Source organism: Carassius carassius, chromosome 25 (genome assembly GCF_963082965.1).
Source record: "Carassius carassius chromosome 25, fCarCar2.1, whole genome shotgun sequence".
In the NCBI taxonomy this organism is placed as follows: Eukaryota; Metazoa; Chordata; class Actinopteri; order Cypriniformes; family Cyprinidae; genus Carassius; species Carassius carassius.
In genome coordinates this window covers 6,455,316-6,478,007 of record NC_081779.1, presented here as the reverse complement: position 1 = coordinate 6,478,007, position 22,692 = coordinate 6,455,316, and the positions used below count along the sequence as shown (strand labels likewise).

The 22,692-nt window shown below is 41.1% G+C and overlaps 1 protein-coding gene across 1 annotated transcript; it reads right to left on the bottom strand.

The window, feature by feature from the left end:
- Window positions 1-2,717: 2,717 nt before the first annotated feature.
- On the bottom strand, window positions 2,718-20,729 carry LOC132104004 (transmembrane protein 170B-like). Its single transcript, XM_059509141.1, has 3 exons — window positions 20,397-20,729; window positions 5,649-5,819; window positions 2,718-3,386 (listed from the first exon to the last, which is right to left on the bottom strand). The coding sequence occupies exons 1-3, from the start codon at window positions 20,551-20,553 to the stop codon at window positions 3,256-3,258; spliced, it is 459 nt and encodes a 152-aa protein (XP_059365124.1). The 5' UTR covers window positions 20,554-20,729; the 3' UTR covers window positions 2,718-3,255.
- Window positions 20,730-22,692: the final 1,963 nt, after the last annotated feature.

Sequence of the window (22,692 nt, the reverse complement as noted above, 5' to 3'; positions counted from 1 at the left end):
AATTAATAATTTGCACCCATTTTTCCGTCCACAAGGTAAAAAAAAAAAAAAGGTTGTCGTTCTATTCTGTAATTGAATACTAGTTTGTTCAAATCCCTTTATTTATACCAGTAACAACAGCGATTCTTGTCTTGGTAACTGATTATTCTGTATATTTATGAATAGCTTAATGATGCATTATTTATATAAAGCTTCATAAAAAAGTGCTAATAAACAATAATAAAAAAATGAATTCTTTGCAAACATTTACATTCAAATGTAAATCAATTTTACAACAAAATAAATGGTCTTCAACTATCAGGATTAGCATTATTAGCTATTATTAGCTACTATTAGCATTAAAACATCAAAATTCATGGTGTTCATAAAAATGGAACAGAAAAACGAGGAAAGTTTTGTCAATAATAAAGCCAGTGGCAGCAGTGAGGTATCGTAGAACACAGCAGTCGTCACATTCCACACTTTTCCCCATTCAAAACCTTTTCCATTTAAAGGAATTGTTCACCAAGAAATGAAAAATTAATCACCCTAAGTCCATCCAAGATATTGAAGAGTTTGTTTTCTCATCTGAACAGATTTTGAGAAATGTATCCTTATATCACTTGCTCACCAATAGTTCTTCTGCAGTGAATGGGTGCCGTCAGAATGAGAGTCCATACAGCTGATAAAAACATCACAATAATCCACAAGAAATCCACTCCACTCCAATCCATCTATTAGTCTCATGAACTGAAAAGCTTTGTATTTGTGAGAAACAAATCCATCAAGGCGTTTTAAACTTGAATGGTTAAAGTGTCTGACTTGTAACCCAAAGGTCACAGGATTGAGTCTCGTTACCAGCAGGGATTGTAGGTGAGAGGAGTGAATGTACAGCGCTCATTTCCAACCCTCAATACCACGACTGAGGTGAGACCTTTGAGTAAGACACCGAACCCCCAAATGCTACCCAGGTGGTGCAGCAAAAATGGCTGCACTTAGGGTAGTTGTGTGCACTAGGTAGATGAGTTAAATACAAAGCACAAATTCCGAGTATGAGACACTTGGTTACACATCAAGTTACTTTACAATCCAAAAAATCAGTTTTTTAGCTAAAATACGAATTCTTCAGTGAAGAAGTCCATCCCCTGTTGTCCTCTTACATCAATATTCCCAGACATATTTGTTTAGAGCTGTTTTGGACTGTTCTTGCTCATAAACTGTGCTTGATCTGTGCATATATCTCTCCTGATTCAGACAAGATACATTTTTCTCTAGAGAAAGAAAATTATGGATAGAGGACTCATGCTTTTACCAGAAGTAACAGTATGAAGTTAAAAATGGATTGCAAACATGCAGCTTTTCACTTTATAGGATGTTAATTGATGGAATGGAGTCATGTGGAATACTTGTGGATTATTGTGATGTTTGTATCAGGGCTTTTATTCTGACGGCACCCATTCACTGCAGAGGATCCATTGGTGAGAAAGTGATGTATTGCAAAATTTCTCAAAATCTGTTCAAACAAATTAATCTACTTCTTGGAAGGCCTGAGAGTGAGTTTGAGCAAATTTTTGGGTGAACTATTACTTTAACATTTGAACATCAGTACACTCGCTCCTATTCCACTGTAGTTCTGTTTGGCGAAGTCCATCAGTAAAAATGGAAACTTATGGAAGGCATAATTACCAGTGTAATTTCACACATCTGTTGGCAAAGACGCACAAGTGAACATTTTCATTATGGCATCAGAGTGCACTTCCACACAAGAGCTTTCAAGCACGATATATTTTTCATGTTCAACTGGTGATGCCAGAGGACAAAATCACCCATTGATTTACTCTCTCAAACTGATTAGGACAAGTCCAGGATGAAAGCGTCTGTCTTGTCTTTTAAGGCCTGAGGTTTGAGTCCCCATATTCGAGCAGGGAGAGTATTGCCACAGCAATTCTGGATAAAATGGATTATACATAAAGATGTTAAATACGGTAGTATTTATACAAGGACAAGATCAAATTTGAATGTGTCCATGATATAATAGCAGATGATGGATTACTTTACATCTTGACACAGAACAAGACATTGTAGGCCATAGAGTGGCTTTTTGAATATCGTATTTTCCGGACTATAAGTTGCACTTTTTTTCATAGTTTGGCTGGTCCTGCAACTTATAGTCAGGTGCGACTTATTTATCAAAATTAATTTGACATGAACCGAGAGAAATGAACCAAGAGAAAACGTTACCGTCTACAGCCGCGAGAGGGCGCTCTATGCTGCTCAGTGCTCCTGTAGTCTACACTGAAGACATAGAGCGCCCTCTCGCGGCTGTAGACGGTAATGTTTTCTCTTGATTCTTGGTTCTAAATGAATGCGACTTATAGTCCAGTGCGACTTATATATGTTTTTTTCCTCATCATGATGTATTTTTGGACTGATGCGACTTATACTCAGGTGCGACTTATAGTCCGAAAAATACGGTACTTGTTTTCTATGGTTCAAAACTGACATTTGATTAAATACCAGAGTTAAAATTCATACTGATGTTCCATTATGTTTCCATATTGTTATAAGGCATTTTTCCATTAGGAGTTAACTTATATTGGTTACAAGAGACCAGATTACACATAAACTTCCTTGAATTAAAGTCCATATTGGATCCCAGTGTAACTTTCTACATATCTTACACCTTTTAGACAGTTTTCAAAATGCAGCAAGTGCAAAGTGGAAGAAGAAACTGGATGTAATAATACTGCTGGACCAGAGTGATAATCCATATTTATACAAAAATGAATGCTTCGGGCCATTCAGCTGAGCAGAATTAGAAAATGTTTGAGGACAGACAGACATAATGACAGTCAAATTCTTAGAAGATGTTTTTGGTGCATCCATCTTGGTGTTACAGCCCAGCTACAGCTCCAAAACCACCCAGTTTACATAAAGCTGAAATGATCCATGTGCAAAAAACTAAACAAATGTTTAACAAAGATGAACAGACATCCCAAGATTCATCACAATCCTGCATCGAGGCAGTTGGCACGTAGATTGAGTTTCAGTCATTGGCTTATAATGCTGTTTTTGCTTCTTGAAATGTTAAATTCTCCAAGACTGCCATTCCAGAGGGTTTCATATAATGGTCCATTGGCCATAAATGACCCGTAAAGCTCATCGTTTTGTACCGCAGACCAAACCTCTGTGGTTTGAGCCAACTCACCTCTTCCCTGGCTCTTCTGCCAGCTGATTGGCTGTTGGGTGATTCAGTCAATTGTGCTTTTAGTCCATTTAGAGAGTGGCCAAGATCCGTGAGAATGAGATGACAACGGTGAAAGCGGTCTGGCCCACTCCAAAAACCAGCGCTTCAAGAGGAGCCATGTCCTTCCCTGCCACACGGTACACAGCTGCTACTGCCGCACCTGAGACAGAAGAAATCAACATCCCAAAAAATAGCTAGATAGTAAAGAGTGTAGACCAACACTGATGTTACCTCTAGTCTGAAAGTTTAAAATGGTTTAAAAAACTGTAACTGTGAAGCCTGAAATACTTTAAAGCTTAAAGCTTAAAAGATAGATAGACAGAGATAGATGCTAGAAAATTATTCTGGGTGGTTGTTAGGGTGCGGTGGGTGGTTGCTAGGTTCTTGTGGGTGGTTGCTACAGTGTTGCATTGCAGTTGCTAGGGTGATCTCGGTTGATGCTAGGGTGTTGTTTTGCCATGAGGCTACTAAGGTGCTGCTATGCGGTTGGTAGGGGTTTCTGGGTAGTTGCTAGGGTGTTGCTATGCAGTTGTTATGGTATTCTGGGTGGTTGTTAGGGTGTTGCTTTGCTATGAGTTTATGGAGTTGATGTTATGTGGTTGGTAGGGTATTCTGGGTGGTTCTAAGTTGTTGCTATGCAATTTCTAGGATAATTTGGGTAGTTGTTAGGGTGTTACTTTGTTATGTGGTTACTAGGGTGCTGCTATGCTGTTGGTAGGGTATTCTGAGTCATTGCTAGTTTTTTGCTAGGGTGTTGATATGCAGTTGCTATGCAAGTTGCTAGGGTTTTCTTGATGGATGCTTTGCAGTGGATATGGAAATGCTAGGGTGTTGCTATGCTATGCCATGTATCATTTGTAAAGTTTTCTAAATCTTAAATGTCAAAAATTATCAAATTAATATATAATATGGTACTCATTATGGAATTATAATTCAATTATATACAGATACTAAGGGCGTTTGCCTGAGCAAAATACAGAGACTGGACAGAAACCGGGTGGTCGATAGGGCATTTCTAGGTGGTTGCTATGGCAATTAGGGTGGTGGTGGTTATTTTGTGTCTCATGTTTATTTGTTCTTTGTTATAAAATAAAATAAAAGATTTACACAGAAGATCTCAGAATGGAAAACACTTTAGCCTGGCTCAGTCATTTATGTTCTCTAAGCAGATATCTGAATTTTATTAAATGTTTTAGTGACATGATTCAGTGTGTTTGTCTAAACGCCTGTTGTAATGTAGGTCAATGTACATATAAGTCACTGTGTGTGACAGGCAAAGTGTGTGTGTAATGTGGCTCTCAGTAAATGTCTCTCACTCTGTCTTTCTCTCTCTTTGCCAAATCAATATTAATAATAAAGCAGACCTCTAGGAACAGACACTAGTGTACAGCTATAAATACAGTGGGTATAGAAAAGAATCAACCCCCTTTAAAATCATCAAATTTTGCTTTGCCACCTAAAATGAAGACAGAGACAGTTTTTGTTTTATCCAGCTGTATTTACTCAGTGCAACTGCACTATATGTGCTCCAAAGCAACTATATGTGATTAACTTAAAAGGGGTTGATTCTTTTCAATACCCACTGTAAATGGAGCCAAACTCATTTTGTGCCCGATTGGAGAACAGCTTCTTCATTGACACCCTGGCCAACTACACAATGTCCTTAAAACCTTCATGATATATTACATTATAGTGATGGACTGAAATTTTGGCAACCAAAAATATTTGTCCAACTGGAGGGCTGAAACCACTCACCAAAACAGTGAAGTTTGCTAAATATATGCACTATATTACATATGCTTTCACTTCACCTGTGGTCTTCATTACTTAATGTATGTTGGAATAAATCTGTCATAAAAAAAAGTTTTTAATACAGCAATTGTTTAAATGTCTGTATTTTTAACAATATATCATTAAAAATCTGCATCTTATGTGCAATTAAAATTTTTATATACAACTTTAATTTGAGTGCTGATTATTAACATTATTTTCCCTTTTCAGCTAAGTTAAAACTTTAATTTTGGTGCATAACTTTGGTACATTACTAATTACAAATGCATTTTATTAGTCGTAAAAAATCATTTGTATAAAAAATCATTTACAAAATTTTCACTTAAATAGTCTTCCAGAACCCACTAGCATCATGCATGAGCAAACATCACTCACTTTCATTTTAGAAAATGTAAAAATCGAATTGGAAAATAAATATTTCCTAGCCTAATTGTACCAGCAGAAGAATTGAGAAAAAAAATGTATTGAAGATTACGGACACAAAACTGGGCATTAATAAATCATGCACAAAATGACCAGGATCATTTAATAATATCGATGCCATATTGTGTTTAAGAACATGCACACTTATTTCTAAAATGGTCCTTTCCACAAAGGTTGATAAGAAAAGCAGAAGTGTGTGAATACTGACTGGTGATGACCCCGCCAGTGAGAGAAGCCAGGAACCCCACGCTGATGAGCACCACTGTGATGAGCCGTCCTCTCTTATGACGCTGCAGTGTCACACACATCAGCAGACCCATGGCACTGTGAACGAACAGAGACGAGAATAGACACCACAGGAACACCCAGTACCACATTTCTGCAGAGACAAATCACACAGACACAGATACAGAGACAACAAACCGGTTAGAAAGTTAGCTGGTTGCCAAAAATGCAAATCAGCAGAATTTCTTTCAGAAAGCTTATGCATAAATATCAACTGCTTGTGTAATTCTGCAAGTGCCAGTCTGAGTGACAATGTCACTCTAATATTGTTTAAAACAGTTACTGATGATTCACACTGGAAATGGATGGTGAAGCACAGTAAACACTGTGACATAGAAAGTCATTCTGAACCAAAATCGTGGAAATCATTCATAATTTTCTGTCGCTGTCAAATCAAACTTACAACAAACTAAAAACACATTCTTGTTCTTGCATGTTCTTATGTCTAAAAAAAAAAAAAACTTCTGCTTTCATGAGCAAAGAGAAACTGTTTTGTGAAGAACCTCTGTTAAAGGAACACTAACAAACCAGAGTTCAAATTTAGGTAGACAGTTTATATATTAACTTATTAAAATTAATAGACTGCAACCTTTTTCAGCTGAAATTCAGCTTTGCATCACAGGAATATATTACAACAGCATACAGATTTTTAATTTGTACTGTAATAATATTTATTACTGGTTTTACTGTCATTATAATAATGAAGCCTTGGTGAGCATAAAAGACATATCTTACTGACCCCAATGTATTGAACAGTAGCATTGAAGCAATGAAAAATCCAGGTAAATATCATCTGTGAACAATGTTTCATTTTCAATCAAGCTGTAATTTTGTCCAGTTATTGAAAAAGCATGAAAATATCTGTCATTGTGTACGTTTAGGATACATAGATTCTGGGAATTAAATTAGCCATCGCAAGACATTAGAATGAGTCAGCCCAAAAATGTTTCAAAAGTAATTTCCACCTCATAATTCTACTAAACAATTTCACATGTGGTGCACATGATATGTGTTGTTTAAAAATGACAGAATTCTGTAAGGAAATGCACTCTTGGAACAAATAAAATAAAATAAATGAAAACTGTATTAAAGTCAGCATGACCAAATATACCCATATTTAAAGAAATACTCCTGAGAATCTTGAGTCAGAACACATCGTAACAGAGCAGAACATACCGTACTTATAACAGTGAAGCTCATAAATACTCTCCCACTGTCTCCAACATCGCTTTCTCGTAAACTCTCTCTTCTACTTACATTTACTCTCTCTCTTTCACACTCCCGCCATGAGCTTGGAGACTGTTATTATTTAAGTGTCTAGTCCACACAGCTCTGGGGGGAGTAAATGGGCAGTTTGGCTGCACTGATAAACCCAGAGAGAGAACGAGTCGGCTCTGAAGCCTTCCAGAAGATTCCAAGACATGGACGAGCATCTTAGCTCAACAATGAAACAGATTATCAAACTGCTGTTGTCATGAATTCTGGGAAATGCAGCTCCACATAAATGAGAAATGCTTGAGAAACCACATGCTCAGGCAGAAATACTGTAATTTAACATGTCAAAACGAACGCGTCAAATAACGAACTGCATATTTGCACATGCAACGCTGGATAGTGCTGATTAGAGCTCTTGTTTACCCTGAAGCATGAAGAGACATTATGCCATTAAAACCTTAGGATGTGTACAGTTGTAAATTCATAAATTCACCACGTTATATATATATATATATATATATTACTATATATATATAGTAAAATTGTGAAATATTATTACAATTTTAAATGACTGTTTTCTATTCCACTATATTTCAAAATGTAATTTATTCCTGTGACGCAAAGCTGAATTTTCAGCAGCATTACTCCAGTTTTCAGTGTCACAGTGTTGCCTTGAGAAATCATTATAATATGCTGAGTTGCTGATATTTTTTATTATTTTCAAAGTTGAAAACAGTTTTTACTGCAGGCTACTGCTTTTTACTGCTTTTTTTTATTTAAATAGAGTATTGGAGTACATAAAATACTATTTCCATCTTTCCATCTTTCTCTTTTTCACTTTCACTACTTCAAAATTTCCTTTTAATTAAATTTATTGTTTGTTTGTTGCTATTTGTGAAATTTACAAAGAATTCCTGAGTAAAAAAAAGTTGGGCAATCTCTTAGAGAAAAAGTTTCAAAATGTATAATAAATGTTGCTTAAGCAGCAAATCAGCATATTACAATGATTTCTGACGAATCATAAGACACTGAAGACTGGAGCAGTGGCTGCTGTAAATTCAGATTTTCATTACATTAATAAATTACATTTTAAAACATACTGAAAAAGAAAACACTCATTTTATGTTGCAATAATATTTGGCTGTTAATTTTGATCAAATAAAAGCACCTTGATCAGCATAGGAGCATCGCCTATATGTAATGATACCTATGGCTCAGTAATCCAAACTAAACACTAACACAAAAACACAATGTATTGATTAAGCTATTAGCGGCCACTCACATGATAAGTGAGACGTAACATCCAGACAGAGATATATTTGTGCTGGAAGTCTGTAAACCGTACTGTACATGCACACACACACACACACACACATCAATATAAACAGACTAACAACCGCAACACAGAGAGATGTCCATCAAACTGTGTTATCAGTTAACTGAGGCAGACGCACACAAAAGCCTCAGAGCCATGCTGTGCCAGGGATGAGGTGGCACTGCCTACTGCCTACTGCCTCAGCCAACAAAAAGCACAGATAACACACAAATACTGGACAACAGACACTCAAGCAGGACGAGAGACACGTTAGCACAAATGAACTGGAAGAGAGACTGAGACAGACTTTAGCACAGAGGAGTAAACTGAAGCACAGAGATCCTGGAACACAGAGAGACAGATAAAAAGCATTCCTTCAATATACTACTGACCCACATTATTAGATACTATAGAGAGACACTTAAGACATTATTTGAACACTCACAATGACTTGTATTTCAACTACTCAAAGACAGAATGTAAGGAAAAAGTGTTCTTTGCTACTCCCATTTAATGAACATTGATGACACAACATATTTTGTATGAAAATAAATCATAAACATGATTTCTTTTGCTTAAAAATCTTATAAATGACAGATGCATCCAGTATTGATAAATATGCTGCAGCTAAAGTAATATGTTTTACATAATGTGTAAAGTTTCTACTTGTGCAAAACAATCAATTCAGCAATTTATACTATTTTCTGTTTATTTTTGATCATTCATTCTTGACAGAGATACCCTAATCATTTAATATGGCTTTAATACATATGATTTTTATTTATTTTTATATGATTTTATCATAAAATCATAAGAAATATCATATTTGTTTAACTATGATGGTTTCATAATAAATATTCTCTTAGTTGGACACCCAATTTAATAAATTATATTAATCATATGGTTTTTTTATCCCAAATATCATACTTTTACATATTCTTCAGTCACTAAATAAAAATTATTAACAAGTCCTTTGTCTCAAAATATATTCATATATAAAAAACAATTTTGTTCTTACTTGCTACATAAATCTACAACATAAAAAAATTATATATATAGATTGTCCAAAATTAGCAAAAAATTGGGCTTTCTATTGCATCAAGGATATGTCACAGTGTCTGGGTTGTGGTCCCTGGGTTTCCACTAGGTGTCCTCCTTTCTCACGGTGTCTGTCTCCTTATCACTTCCTGTTCCCTTATTTGGTCACCTTCCTCCTGTTGAGTAATTGATTGTTCCCCACCTGTCTCCTGTCCCTCATTATCCTTCTGTGTATTTATACCCGGTCTGTCTGAGTCTGTGTTGCGGAGTCCTTGTTTAATGTTTGAAAGTATATTCATGTCCGTCACGCCTTGCCTTGCCTTGCCTTGCCTTGCCTTGCCTTGCCTTGCCTTGCCTTGCCTTGCCTTGCCTTGCCTTGCCTTGCCTTCGTGTCTTGTTTATGGTGGATTTGGATATTCTGGTTTTGACTCTGCCTGGACTGTTTACCCCTTTGGATTACCCTTTAATAAATGACTTACCTGCAATTGGTTCCCTCTCCGTGTTTTCTGTAACACAGATCGTGACAGAAGGACTCCGTCACACTAGGAACCAGCGGTATGTCATTTTTCCGTTCCCCAGCCAAGATGGCGGAGCGGCGAACCAAGTACCTTCGGTTGACCGCCCTCCGCCAAGAGGGCAATGAAGTGGGTGCCCTGGCTCAGGTGTTCTGGTCCCTGGCCGAGGGCATGGGCTACAACGATGCGGCCCTCAAGGACTATTTCAATGGCGGGCTGGATGATCCAGTGTCTCAGGAGGAGATGGCGCAGTTAGAGACACTGGAATTCTGGGAGTTCGTGCGCTACCTGCAGCATCGGCTTCGGTGGGATGCACCAGCCACTTCTGTCTCTTCCGGCGGGGTGATCGTCAGCCCAGCACCACTGCCCAGGATGGCAACCAGCCAGCGCCACAACCCAAGATGGCCGCCAGTCCAGCACCACTGCCCAGGATGGCTACCAGCCAAGCCCCACAGCACAAGATGGCCGCTAACCCAGCGCCAATGCCCAAATTGGCCGTCAGTCCTGCGCCACAGCCCAAGATGGCCGCTAGCCCAGCGCCAATGCCCAGATTGGCCACCGGTTCAGGGCCACAGCCCAAGATGGCCGTCAGCCTAGCGCCACAGCACAAGATGGCCGTCAGTCCAGTGCCACAGCACAAGATGGCCGCTAACCCAGCGCCAATGCCCAAATTGGCCACCGGTCCAGCGCCACAGTACAAGATGGCCGCCAGTCCAGCGCCACAACCCCAGATGGCCGCCAGCCCAGCACCACAGTACAAGATGGCCGCCTGTCCAGAGTCATGGCCCAAGATGGCTGCTTGCCCAGCGCCGCTACACAGGATGAGAATCTCAGCTGACCCTCCGGAGTCGAGTCAGGTGCCAGTTGACCCTCCGGAGTCGAGTCAGGTGCCAGTTGACCCTCCGGAGTCGAGTCAGGTGCCAGTTGACCCTCCGGAGTCGAGTCAGGTGCCAGTGAACTCTCCGGAGTCGAGTCAGGTGCCAGTGAACTCTCCGGAGTCGAGTCAGGTGCCAGTGAACTCTCCGGAGTCGAGTCAGGTGCCAGTGGATCCTCCAGAGTCAGGACTGGTCACCGCGGATCCTCCAGAGTCAGGACTGGTCACCGCGGATCCTCCAGAGTCAGGGCTGGTCACCGCGGATCCTCCAGAGTCAGGGCTGGTCACCGCGGATCCTCCAGAGACTAGGCTGGTCACCGTTGACCTTTCAGAGTCAAGTCAAGTCACCGGTGATCTTCAAAGACTGAGTCAAGTCACCGGTGATCTTCAAGGACTGAGACAAGTCACCGGTGATCTTCAAGGACTGAGTCAAGTCACCGGTGATCTTCATGGACTGAGTCAAGTCACCGGTGATCTTCATGGACTGAGTCAAGTCACCGGTGATCTTCATGGACTGAGTCAAGTCACCGGTGATCTTCATGAACAAAGGCAAGTCACCATTGATCTTCATGAGCAGTGTCAGGCCAGCACCAATCTTCTGGAGTCCAGTAAGGACACCAGGGGATTACCAGAGTTTCGTCGTCCCGTTGGTCCAGCCGCACGGAGGTCTGCTCCGCCTTGGGGGGCTCTGGTCCTGACCACATGGCTGTGGTGGTCTTCTGCTCCGCCCTGGGGGGCCTTCCGCCCTGACCACACGGTTGTGGGGGTCTTCCGCTCCGCCCTGGAGGACTCTGGCTTCGTCCACAAGGACGTGGTGGTCTTCTGCTCCGCCCTGGGGGGCTTCCGTCCTGACCACACGGTTGTGGTGGTCTTCTGCTCCGCCCTGGGGGGCTTCCGCCTTGACCACACGGCTGTGGTGGTCTTCTGGTCTGCCCTGGGTGGCGCCACATGATGTCCTTCATGGATTTCTGTTTTGTGTTTCTTGGTTTCTGTTATGTTTCTGTCTGTTCCCCTCAGTGAGTCTGGCCCTCCGTCCCTCCCCCTGAGCCTCCACCTGTCCGCCTCCCTCCTGGTCTGTGTCGTGTCTTGTCGTGGAGCGTCTGGGAGCCGCTCTGTAGAGGGGGGGTCCTGTCACAGTGCCTGGGTTGTGTTCCCTGGGTTTCCACTAGGTGTCCTCCTTTCTCACGGTGTCTGTCTCCTTATCACTTCCTGTTCCCTTATTTGGTCACCTTCCTCCTGTTGAGTAATTGATTGTTCCCCACCTGTCTCCTGTCCCTCATTATCCTTCTGTGTATTTATACCCAGTCTGTCTGAGTCTGTGTTACGGAGTCCTTGTTTAATGTTTGAAAGTTTATTCATGTCCGTCGCTTCTTGCCTTGCTTTGCCTTGTCTTCGTGTCTTGTTTATGTTGGATTTGGATATTCTGGTTTTGACCCTGCCTGGACTGTTTACCCCTTTGGATTACCCTTTAATAAATGACTTACCTGCAATTGGTTCCCTCTCCGTTTTTTCTGTAACACCGATCGTGACAGGATAAGCCAAGTGGACAAGCCAAAATTCATTCATTCAAATTGTTTACAGTTATATAACAACATCATCAGGCTATATTTTGAAGTCATATTGTTACAAAACAAACAAAAAAATGGATGGGTTTAGTGTAAAGAACTGGGCATGTGAAAGGCCTTTTTAAACACCCTGGTGCTGGTTGTGTCCACAAAGGAATTTCTGAGATGACAAAAAACTTCTTTTGTAAGACTGTCAACAGAAACAAAGTTCCTTTTCAGGAACTCGAGCTGCGTCAAGCGCTTTGGGGAACGTCCCTGACGAGACCGAATCTGAATATCATGTGCAATCTGTCCATCGGAAGGGCGTGACGTCACGGGCGGGGTGACGTAGCGACCAGAAAGCTATAAAAGCACGTGCCGTTGTCTGTCCCTTAGCCATTAAAAGATCGCTAAAACAGCTCAATATGCCAAAAGTAAAAACAAAGACCAAACATATTAAGGGCGATTCCAAGCCACGTTATAGATTGTGTGTTCCTCCCTGCCCTCACTACATTACGAGTGGGGATACACACAGTTTGTGCGTGGCTTGCCTGAGATCGAAGCACGCTAAGTCGGCTCTCGAGGGGGCCGACTGCCCACATTGTGAATGATTGCCAATGCGGACGCTTCGATACCGGAGGGCTCTCTTCGAGGAGGGAGCCTTCACCAGCGTTCCCCGCGGTGCTGGCCCCGCTTCTGCCAAGTGCGTCAATGTGGAGACGGTTGCTGGGGATTCGCCACCCCTGTCGCCCCAGTATGAGGAGCTTTTGGAGGTGGTTACACGTGCAGTAGATAAATTAAAAATCGAATGGCCTGCTGAAAAACATTCTGAGCCGCAGAGAAGCAAACTAGAAGAACGCTTTCTGCGGCCAAGGCAACCACCTCCACATCGGAGCCTACCTTATTTTCCCGATCTCCACGATGAGATATCGAGATCGTGGAATCACCCATATTCGACCCGCCTCTTTGGCCCTGATTCGCTATATTATGGCAACGTGATGGGGCTGGGAGAGCGGGGTTATAGAGCGATGCCACGGGTTGAACAGACGCTCGCGGGCTATCTGTCACCCGGATCGGCATCGTCTCTAAAGGCTCTGACATTTCCCACCAAGCCTCTTAGAGTTACATCATCGCTGGTGGGCAAAGGTTATGTGGCAGCAGGTCAGGCTGGGGCTTGCCTTCATACTATGGCAGTCCTTCAAGCTTATCAAGCTGACCTGCTGGGAGATATCGATGAGGGAGAGGGGATTAAGTCTGAAGATGTCGAAGAACTTAGAAAGACTGCTGATCTCTCCCTCCGCGCCACTAAAGAGACCGCTCGTGCAATTGGGCGGTCTATGGCAGCCTTAGTGGCAGCGGAGAGGCATTTGTGGCTGACCCTGTCAGAGATAAAAGAACGAGACAGGGTCTGCCTCCACAGGGATGCCCGGCTTCAGCCTTCTGGCCTGTTTGGTGACACAGTCAATACTGTCGTCGACAGGTTCCAGGAGGCACGTAAACAGGCGGCGGCATTCCAGAATTTCCTCCCTCGTCGCTCTCGTGGTGCATCTGGCCGGGAGATGACCACGTCACATACCGGCTCCTCATACCGGGAAGCGCAGAGACAGAGTGTCGCCGCTCGTGCTCCCCCACGAGGGGACCGAGGGCCTCAGCGATGCTCTGAGTCGGGGGCTTCCAGGGCTAAGCCCGATTTAAGATCTGTTATCGAAGCCCGGAAGTTCTTGACGTAAAGATCCTGATGCCAGGATCCAGAGGGTAGCCCCTACTGGGGTAGAGCACGGTCCACCTCATTATACGGTGCAAGCCTCACCTCAGTGCCCTCAGGAGGTCGGTCTGCCAACCCTGCCAGAGTTTCAGGGCGCAGCGGCCTCCAGCGAGAGCTGCTCCCAGTTATTTCCAGTTATAGCGTAGGGGAGCTGGGATGCTCGCTGCCCCTTCAGGGGCCTCTTATACCAGAGGTCAGTCTCGAGAGACTGATTCCCTTAGTAGATTATTTAGCAGCGTGGAAACTACTGCCAAATGTATTTCATTGGGTCCTGCGTACAATAGAAAAAGGCTACTGCATTCAGTTTGGTCATCTACCACCGAAGTTCAATGGGGTTACACCGACAGTAGTCGGCCCCTGGCAGGCTCTGGTTATGTAACAAGAAGTGAATACCCTATTAAGGAAGGAGGCCATTGAGGTGGTCCCTCCTCTAGACAGGGAATCCGGGTTTTACAGCCGGTATTTCATAGTTCCAAACCGCTCAGTTATGCCACTGAAGTTCAAAATGCTCACTGTCAAGCAGGTTGTAGCTCAAATCAGATCCGAGTTCTGGTTTGTCACAATAGATCTCAAAGACGCATACTTCCACATATCCATCCTTCCACAACACAGGAAGTTTCTGAGGTTCGCTTTCGGGGGCAAAGCTTATCAATATCGAGTACTTCCCTTTGGCCTTGCACTCTCACCCCGCACGTTCACGAAATGTGTAGATGCGGCTCTGGTATCCCTCCGTATGCAGGGCATCCGCATTCTAAATTATATCGACGATTGGTTGATTCTAGCTCAATCAGAGCAGATGGCGGTTCGACATCGAGATGTCGTTCTCGCACATATGGGGGAGCTGGGTTTGAGACTAAACGCCAAGAAGAGTGTACTTTCTCCAGTTCAGAGAACCACCTATCTAGGCGTAGTGTGGAATTCGACCACGATGCAGGCACGTCCCAGGGCAAACTCCTCTCACTCAGAGTAGTGTATATTCCTGGAAGATTGAATGTGGGAGCAGACATACTGTTGAGGCAGGGGCCGAGGCCCGGGAAATGGAAACTTCACCCCGAGGTGGTAAAGCAGATATGGAGAGTGTTTGGCACAGGCCCGGTGGACCTCTTTGCTACTCAGGAGACATCGCAATGTCCCCTCTGGTTCTCTCTAGTTCATCCAGCTCCTCTGGGACTGGACGCTATGGTACAGACCTGGCCGAAGCTTCGTCTGTACGCTTTTCCCCCTATCGCTCTGCTCCCGGGAGTTCTGGCGAGAGTACGCCGGGACGGGGTCCCTCTGTTATTAGTAGCCCCGTTCTGGCCCTTTCAATGATCAGTCAGTGGGTAGACACCCCCTAGTTACACGTTTCCTCCGCGGTGTGCTGAGGCTGAGACCTCCAGTACGATCCCGTGTTCCCCCCTGGGATTTGGTTGTGGTTTTAGAGGCTCTTCGTAAAGCTCCATTCGAGCCAATACAAGATATCTCAGATAGACATCTGACACTTAAAACTGCCCTGTTACTGGCAATCACCTCACTAAAGAGAGTTGGAGATCTTCAGGCCCTTTCGGTGGCCCCTACTTATCTAGACTTTGCCCCTGGTATGGCCAAAGCATTCTTATACCCTCAAGCGGGTTATGTTCCAAAGGTTCCCTCTGTTACACCACAACCTATCGTACTGCAGGCCTTCTGTCCTCCTCCCTTTCGGGAGCCAGACCAGGAGAAGCTAAATTGTATGTGTCCAGTGCGAGCACTTGACGCATACGTCCACAGAGCTGCCCTGTGGAGAAAATCCGAACAATTGCTTGTTTACCACGGTCCTCCTAAAAAGGGTTCTCCTGCCTCCAAGCAGACCCTAAGTCGTTGGATAGTCGAGGCTATCAACGTCTCCTATGAGTCCTCTGGTCTTGCCCTTCCATTGGGAGCCAAGGCTCACTCTACTCAGGGTATGGCAGCCTCTAAGGCCTTCTCAGCAGGTGTGTCCCTCTTGGACATCTGCAACGCTGCGGGGTGGTCCACGCCCTCTACATTTGTCAGATTTTACGACCTCGACATGCGAGCCACTCCGGGCTCTTCTGTTCTCTCGCCTTAGCTGTGCTCTTCGGATACACACTAGGCAGGGATTTGGAAGTCTGGCAGCGTGGGCACATCATTCCCCAAAGCGCTTGACGCAGCTCGAGTTCCTGAAAAGGAAGGTCTCAAGGTTACGTATGTAACCCTGGTTCCTTGAAGGAATGAGGCACTGCGTCGCAGAGCCATACTCCCAGCACCCCTGCCAGCGCTTGCTTCCCTACTCAAAGCTGAAGCCAGCTGCATGGCACGTGCTTTTATAGCTTCCTGGTCGCTACGTCACCCCGTCCGTGACGTCACGCCCTTCCGATGGACAGATTGCACACGATATTCAGAGTCGGTCTCGTCAGGGACGTTCCCCCAAGCGCTTGACGCAGCGTCTCATTCCTTCAAGGAACCAGGGTTACATACGTAACCTTGAGACGTTCTTCATAATCAGCATATAATAATGTACAGCACATACAAACAGCCAAACCTCTAACTCCAATTTAGCGAACATACAAAAAAAAAAAAAAAACCCACCATCATCAAGTACTAACTCTGTGGCGAACCACAATAAACAGGACAGGATAAAAAAAAAAACGAGATGCTAACTGAGATCATTAAATGAGAAGAAGCAATGTCACAGATCTTTTCCAATAATAGACTGTTAAAGCTTTGTTTTCAAGACAGTGTAAAGTTTCTACTTCTGCAAAGGAAACACGGGCACTGAATTTTCAAGATATCAGAGTGACATTATAATTAGCAATGTCTGGCAGATGATAAAACACCAAAAAAAAAAAAACCTTTTAAACACTCACAACCCCTTGCGATAGCAAGTATTCACAGGAAAGCACAACTCAAATTTTCTTCAGAAATATATATTCTTGTAATATACACTATCATGAAATAAATAGTTTTATTCAGCAAGGACGAGTTAAATTGTTCAAATGTGACAGTAAAAACTATTATAATATTAAAAAATATTGCTTTTTCAAACAACTGCTGCCCTTTAGAACTGCCTCAAATAACCCGGTAAATCATGGTTTAAAAAAAATGAAAAATTAAGCACCACAACTTTTTTCAACATTGATAAAAAGAAATGTTTCTTGAGCAGCAAATCATCATATCAAAACGACTTCTGAAGAATCATGTGACATTGAAAACTTGAGTAATGATGCTGAAAATACAGCTTTGCACCACAGGAATACATTAGAATATATTCAATAATCTCACTTTTATAACCCAGACAAACCAAAGTTTCTAAGAATGCACTGTTCACCCAAAGGCAGAAACAACTGCTAAGCATGCAGACATCTGTCTCCTCTCTAAACAGCAAAAGGAAATGAAATGACTAAACATGCTTGTTCCACTGACCAAAACAGGAAACGCCATTAACGTTCCTCCTGAGTGGGAGTTTGTCATAATCTCTCTGCATTCTCTTTGAGTCTCTGTGCTTCTGCTTCTGCACCTGTGCTGTTCCTTCACATCATCACAAAGAGAGACGTCTACTGCATAAGAGCTATCTGAGCACAGCTGTCTCTGTCAACAGCAGGGGCTTTTGAGGTGGACGTTCTGATTGATGGTCTGAAGCCACAGCTGATGTGCAACCTCATCTTATGTTCTCCTGTTAAAAATGAATATTCCATCAGTTTACTCACCCTTTATATGTTTTTCCAAACCAGTATGCAGTTGCAGAAATAAATGTGTGGTACCTTTTTGGAGCTTGACTGTCGTGGACACTCTGAATGCTTTTATTTAGAGAAGGGTTACAAAGAACTTCTTCAAAATAAATTTTTGGATGAAACAAAAAAAAAAATAGCATATTGGTTTGGAATGACAATGAGGGCGAGTAATGGTTAGTACGTTTTTTTTACTACATCAGTCCTCACATGCTATCAGTCCTACAAGTTGCATCATGTGTTGCGTCATGCCAGATGTCCACGATATTGCATAAATTATAATCTGGCCAAATCTCAGAAGTGAAAGGGCTGTAAAATGTACATGTGCCTGTAAAACTGACCAACACTTACTGACCTACAACTGCTTCATGCTGACTTCCAATAACATCTGCTCACTTGTGATCTGGCTTTAATATTATATCACTTTTTTTTCACTATTTTAGTGCTTCTAAACTGGTTTTCAGAATCAGAATCAGAATGAGCTTTATTGCCAGTAAGTTTACACATACGAGGAATCTGTTTTCGTGACAGAAGCTCCGCATTGCAACAGAATGACAGCGACAGAACAAAAACACAGATAATAAAAGAATAAAAGTAAGTAAGGAATAACAACATACAAATTGACAATTTTATGTGCAGGTATATTACAATAGACAATTTTGTATGTACAGGTATAATATGTCCAAATTTGAAGTGTAGACCAAGTATGTGTGTTAGATAAATAAGTTTATGAGTGTATAAATAGTGTTGTGTGTTCCACAGTTATTGTGTAAGTGTTCATGAGATGGATTGCCTTCTCATGCAGGACCCAGATTTTACATTATGTGACCTAACACAATACCAAAATATTTGTAAATGCTATAGTGAACTGCATAAGTCCAGCAAAATTACCACCAGCATCAAATATGTAATACTAAACATATATATATATATAGTAGTGTTAGTTGTGTAAACCATGGTATTTTACCATAGCTCTATGTACAAAAAACATATTACCATTGTACTTTTTTGTTGTTTGTATTACTATAGTATTTTCTTACAGGAACAACAATCATTGCTCATGCACTTGAACTGCACTTCACTAGTACACTAATGCATGCAGCCAGTCTGATGTGAACCTTTGAAAAGCATCGTGCCACTCATTAATTTTTAGTTAATCTAAAGTCATCAGTCATTGCATTGTTTTTGGCGGCTCTCAGCTTGTGTAGTGGAGTAATCGTAAGTAGTTACCATCACCATATTGGTCTCCACATGATACCGTGCTCGTGGGCTTTATTTCTGCAGCATTATACAGTCTTTTGCCATGTAGATTGTGTGGTTACACTGTGTTAGTCTGGCTGTTAGTCAACACCATTACTGTGTGAAAACATCTATTCAATGTCAAGGGTGTAACCTGCTATGGAAAAACTGCCCCATATCGCCCAAAGTATAGTTCATTTCCTTTTTAAGGGTCCAGATAAGGTAGCTACACCCATAATTGTATGAACAAATACAGCAATAATATTTTCTTTTCTTTTAATGTTGCAATTTTTTGTGCATGTATGAAATGGATGTTATTAAAAAATTGATTGATTTGTTAGTCTCTTTACCCTCTCTCTAACAAATAGTATAACACACACACACACACACACACACACACACACACACACACACATATAAATACTCACCCTCTATATAACATTATATATACAGACACACATATGGTATTCACTGAAATACTTTGATACATATCTTGATTCTGAATGATTACCATATAAATGTTATTTACAAAAACCTTTACAAAACATCCTTATTGCAGTACCATAATATTACCATGTTTTATGAATATTTTCCAAGGTAAAATCCTGTTTCGTTTTTCACATTTATCATGGTAATACTACTTTTTTTTTAATTACTGTGATATTAACAATGCAATAAATGAATATGATAATCATTCAGTATTATAATAGGCTATATATTAAAGGGTTAGTTGACCCAAAAATTTAAATTAGCCTTTGTGTTACTCACCCGGGATTCGTCTGAAAGAAGAAAGTCACAAACACCTAGGATGCTATGAGGGTGAGTAAAACGGGCTTATTTTAATTTTTTGGGTGAACTAACCCTTTAAAGTACCAAGTTATTACCAACTGTGCTACACAAGGGATGTAGCTGGAAATACACACTTAAAATATAATGTAATAGATATTAAGTAATGCACACAATACTACACCTTAATACCAAATGATTACTATACTAATATAGCCTACCATGTCATTTACTAAAACTTTACCCTTACGAAAAGTACTTTGGAATGTTTCCATGTCTTATGAACATGTAACAAAGTAAAATCATGATTTTACCAACACTAAATCTTTTACAATACTATGATGTTGGTAACACAACAGATGAATATGGTAATCAGTATCATAGTAGGCTATATCAAAGTACCATGGTACTGCCATCATGTAAGGTACACACTTAAAATATAAGAGGTAGCTATTAAGTAATAAATGCAATGCATAAAATTATACATTATTGAATTGGCATGTAAGCACACAGTTAGTGTGATGTGAAGTGTGACCTTGTTCAGATAGGATGCGCGCAGCTGCTCGTGCGTCTGCCGGTACAATAGACTGGCCGGTGTGGAGAGGCGTGTGCGCGCCTGGATGAGACACAAGAACCCGTTTCACCGGATTTTTTTTTCCTAATGTGAACGTACCTGTGAAGTGCTGTAGGGTTGGTACCGTGCCCTGGACCCAAAGGCTCAGCACTCGCTGCACCGATAGATTAATGGAATAATCCCTATCCATGTTCGCGCTGGGCGGCTGGAGAGCGGCCCTCTTGCTCAGATATCTGACCGAGGATGGAGGACACATGGAGCCTCCTCACCGGTGCCGCTGCTCGCTGGAGGAGGATGGCGGAGCCGCGGTCCGTCTGATCAGCTGCTGCTCAGGGGCCATGATGGATACGGCTGACACACACACACATACACATACACTCACACACATACACGCACGCGCACGAGCGCGCACACAGCGGCGCTTCTGCATGGCTCTTAAAGGCGCAGCGCTCTTAAAAGGAGGTGAACATCATATTAACATTACGACCAGATACATTGGTTTATGAATAAGCCTAATATAAAATGATTTTTTTTTAGAGAGAGAGCAATCATAAATTAAAGTTAAGTAACATGCAATAGGTTGTTAAACCAGATGCTATATAAAATATCCATTTAGATATTTAAATCTCATTTAAACATTTAATATTAAAAATTATACTACTACTACTAATAATAACAATAATTTAGTTATAAAATTATTTAACAATTTAATAATATTAATACATGTATTGTTATTCATATTATTGATAATAATGATGCTTTGGTTGTACACAGTTTAAGTTAAACAGTTTAAATATTGAATTTTTTTTTAATACTTATTATTATTAAATAATAATAAGATTAGTAATTTAATGTTAAATAATTGCATAATATTACAAATAAAACGATCGTTTTTATTTTTATTAATATTACTGATAATAATAATGTTTAGATTATGCATGGTTTAAATTAAGATATAAAGTAATATGAATTTGTATATTGAAATATTGATTAAATATTTATTTTTAGATAATAATAATAGTAGTCATTTTTATCATTATTAAATCATACATACCCAATATAATTTTAACCACAGAATTCTATTTAAATTGATGAGCATCATCAAGTGGATTTATTACGTTCACTGTTGAAACTGCACTATAATATTTTCTACAAGAATTGTCTCCTCTTGCTGTTGCCCTGCTGAGTGAGATAAGGTGTTGCTGTTTTGAAAAATTCCTGTGAAATAAAACAGATCCATTTTAGGACAGGGATCTCATACCGTTTAAATATAAAAGCTGTCTATGAAGCGTACACATTAAGTAATATTAATGTCTGAGTATTTCCTAAAGAACTGAAGAAGCTTTCCTAAGCTCCGGGCAAGAGATTACAGGCTTAAATATGTTCCCTGTAGCTACATAATATTACATGTACCAAAGCACTGAAATATATCAAGCCAAAATATGCCAATCAGAAAAGATGCAACCACATATAAAAAAATCTACTGATTTATCTGTAATTCTGAACATAAAAATCAAAAGAGCCACCCTTTGAATTATTATTATTATTATTTTAGGACAATGAAGCCCGTTCCCAGAACAGGTTAACTGGAGCCAAAAAAAAAAAAAAACACTGAGCATGAACTATTGGGATTTTCAATGGGACAGTAACATAAGCGGAGCGCTTCTGTTCCTCAAACCCACACCCTGATCATTTTTGCACTATTTATCAGCCTGATATTTGAGCCTACACTTGTTGCATTACCTTACAAACACAAACCTCTCAGCTTCTGCTTTCTCATTGTAAATGCTCCATTTAAATAATGGCCATATCACAAGTCACATGAGGAGAGGACACCACACCAAAGGACTGGATGAAATTGTTTGAAGACAAACACCTGATACTGAGCCTTTTGTGAAGAAATCCAGCTCCTCTTAAAGGGCCGAAGGGTGTGTTTCCAAACGTAGAAGGAATCATTCAGCTCAAGGGGCATCGTGGGACTGCATGCACACAAACCTATTAATTCAGGCATCACTAAGTAACAAGTATCAGTCTAAAGTTTTGTGCAAATGAAGAACAAAAAAGTGCTTTGCAGCTAAATACAATGCAAATTATAAATTTATAAATCTGTATATTGTATTCAGTGTTCATCTTTAATGGCTCAGAAATTAATTTGGTCGTGGTCAGGTTAGGGATACAAATTACCATAACAAACAAACATTTGATTTGCATATCACAAACACACCTCTACCATGCGGTTCATTCATCCTTGAATTTAATGAGGTCGATGAAAGACAAAATAAATAGACAACCATCATACTTTACTGTGATATTCCAATGTGTCTTTGGCATAATAAAAATTGCCTATGGAAAATTACTTGTAGTAAACTAACTCGTTCTTCTTCACAGTATCCAG